General features: G+C 39.9%; 1 protein-coding gene across 1 annotated transcript; it reads left to right on the top strand.

Moving 5' to 3' along the window:
- Nucleotides 1-256: 256 nt before the first annotated feature.
- On the top strand, nucleotides 257-2,058 carry LOC147848781 (uncharacterized). Its single transcript, XM_087338121.1, has one exon. The coding sequence runs from the start codon at nucleotides 313-315 to the stop codon at nucleotides 1,840-1,842; it is 1,530 nt and encodes a 509-aa protein (XP_087194247.1). The 5' UTR covers nucleotides 257-312; the 3' UTR covers nucleotides 1,843-2,058.
- Nucleotides 2,059-2,460: the final 402 nt, after the last annotated feature.

Raw genomic sequence — 2,460 nt, 5'->3', positions numbered from 1 at the left:
TAGTATAGTTGCATTTGTGAGATGAATGAGCTTGGGTACACATATTTGATTGATTACAGGCTCTTTGTGTTGTCTGTGATCATGGTGAGTACGTGTGAACCGACTCTATTGGGCTGGGTGATTAGTGTTAAGCTAAACGTATTAAGCAAAATTAAGTTGTAATTAGTATCTAATGAGTGGATAAAAAAGCTATTAATTAGAAATGAAAGGAAACAAGCAAGAAGGAAGGCCTTTCCACAATTCCCCCCCCCCCCCCCATCTCTGCAGAAACAGACGACGACGACGCAGGAGAAGTTAGGGTTCCCTGTCGCCATGAGTTTTTTCAATACCTCGTTTTTCTCCGATTTCAAGATTCCAGAAATTCTCTCCCTGCCGCAGCAAGACGAAGAAGACGATGGACAGAAGGATGTATCCGTTTCTGAAGTCCAAAACACCATGGCTTCCTCTTCCAAAGGAGAAGGTTCTTCTTCTTCTTCTTCCTACACAGAGAGTCTTCCTTCCACCGAACCCGAAATCGAATCTTCCTCACAGGACTCAGAATCCAAGAAAGAATCAGAATCAGAATCAGGGATCTGGAACTTCGGAGGTCTGGTGAAATCCATTGCTCTCAAATCGGAAGGATTGTTGCAAGTATATAAGAAAGATCTCGAAGAGTTCAGAGTTGGTCTTCAGAACGAGACCAAAATCATCAAAGATGTAGCGGTTCTTGCTGTAAAGGATCTTCCGACATCAATTGAAACAGGTACGACCTTGGCCAAAGAATCGATAGGGTCTGTTGGATTTGGTCAAGTTATAGAAGATATCTCGAGCCTTGGTCAAGTTATTGAAGATTTCTCGAGTTCAGTCTTGCGTGGAACTGCTGATATCATTTCACAAGGAAAAGAAGCTGTTCTTAAGCTCGATGAGGAAGAATCTCCAACTTTCTTGTCTCCTCCTCCTCCTTCGAGTTCCAGGTATGAGAATGGTATTTCCCCTATCCCTCTTTCTGGTGGTAAATATAGTCGTTTCGAGGTGCAAGCTATGTCTTTGCAACATGATAGTAGAACCTATTGCGATGAACCAGAAGATGTGGCTGATTTCACATCATGGAAATCTACTTTCACAATGTTGGAGAAGGAGGAGGAAATCAAGGCATTGCTTGCTAGTAATGCATTTTTGAAAGATCTTTTAGTAAGATTTGTCCCCGATGTCGTAGTAGATGAAGAAACCTTCTGGACAAGATATTTTTACAAATTTCACAAGCTTAAACAGACTGAGGCTGCTCGAGAAAACCTGGTTAAAAGAGCTTCTTCTCATATGGAAGAGGATCTGAGCTGGGATACAGAGGAGGAGGTTGAGGAAGAAATCATAGATAATAAGAATAACAGGGAAGGTAAAGTTTCTCATTTGAAGAGTGAGAATCTCACGGAGAATAAAGATTCTGGCTTAGAGGGTGAGCATAAAGAGTCAGCCTTAGAGGAGGGGATTATTGAGGGTAAAGATTCAGCTTCAGGAAGCGAGATCAAGGGTAAAGATTGGACTTCCTCCAATGAATTGATTGTGAGATCTCGAGAGGAGGGCAGGTCAAAGTCAATAGGAAACATGAAAGAACAATCATTTGTTGTTAAGGACGAATCAAGCCAAAATCTTGCTGCAAAGGTTTCACCTGATGATGAGGATGACCTTGGATGGGAAGTTCCCGAGGATAGTGAAGAGCCTAGTAGCAAAAGGTCATCGAATAGTGAGGCTAGCTGGGAAGTTCCTGAGGTTCCCAGAGATGATGTAAGAAGAAAGCTTGGTGGTCAAGATCAAGATGAGGAGGATTTGAGCTGGGATGTTGATGATGATGATGATGCGAAATGAAAAGAAACTATTCAAATAACAAATACAAACAATTACTCTGGTGATCCTATTGCAATTTATCCTTAACTCCTATATTGTACAGCCTAATGTCTTAAATTCTTCATGAAATGTGTGGTACATTCTCTTCATAAATCTGCTTTCAACTCTATGTAATCCAAGATCTATCTTGTGCTATTTCAATCTGTATAATCTTTATTATCCTCAGCTTCCTCTTGAGATCTGCACTGTTTAACAGTGTTGTTCATCTCAGGAAATCTCAAATTTATGCCAGGAATTGTTCTCCTGATGAATACTGGTTTGAACTGTTCTAAATATATGTTTACAAACACCTTAGATCATATCAAATATTTGGTGTTTGTAGGCTTTCCGATTTTCGTTACTAATATACTAAATAAAAAATTTCAGTTCCTCAGTTTCAAGGAGTGAGATTCTAGGAATTTCAGAGATCTGATAGCATAAATGTGGTTTCAAGCTCAAGAACGATGATGATTCATTAATTCAGTTTTGCAATTTAATCTGGCCTAAATGAAAACAGACATCAAGCCAGAGAAAGAACACTACATCCAATCATTACGCTAAGGAGATGGTAGTATAGAGATTATCGTATTCCTTCATGGT

The sequence above is a fragment of the Azolla caroliniana genome, unplaced genomic scaffold (assembly GCF_043228905.1).
Source record: "Azolla caroliniana isolate FFs.n. ecotype wild unplaced genomic scaffold, voAzoCaro1.0.p SCAF_226, whole genome shotgun sequence".
Lineage (NCBI taxonomy): Eukaryota > Viridiplantae > Streptophyta > Polypodiopsida > Salviniales > Salviniaceae > Azolla > Azolla caroliniana.
Note: the sequence above shows the minus strand (reverse complement) of the source record. Positions and strands in the feature narration are given on the sequence as shown.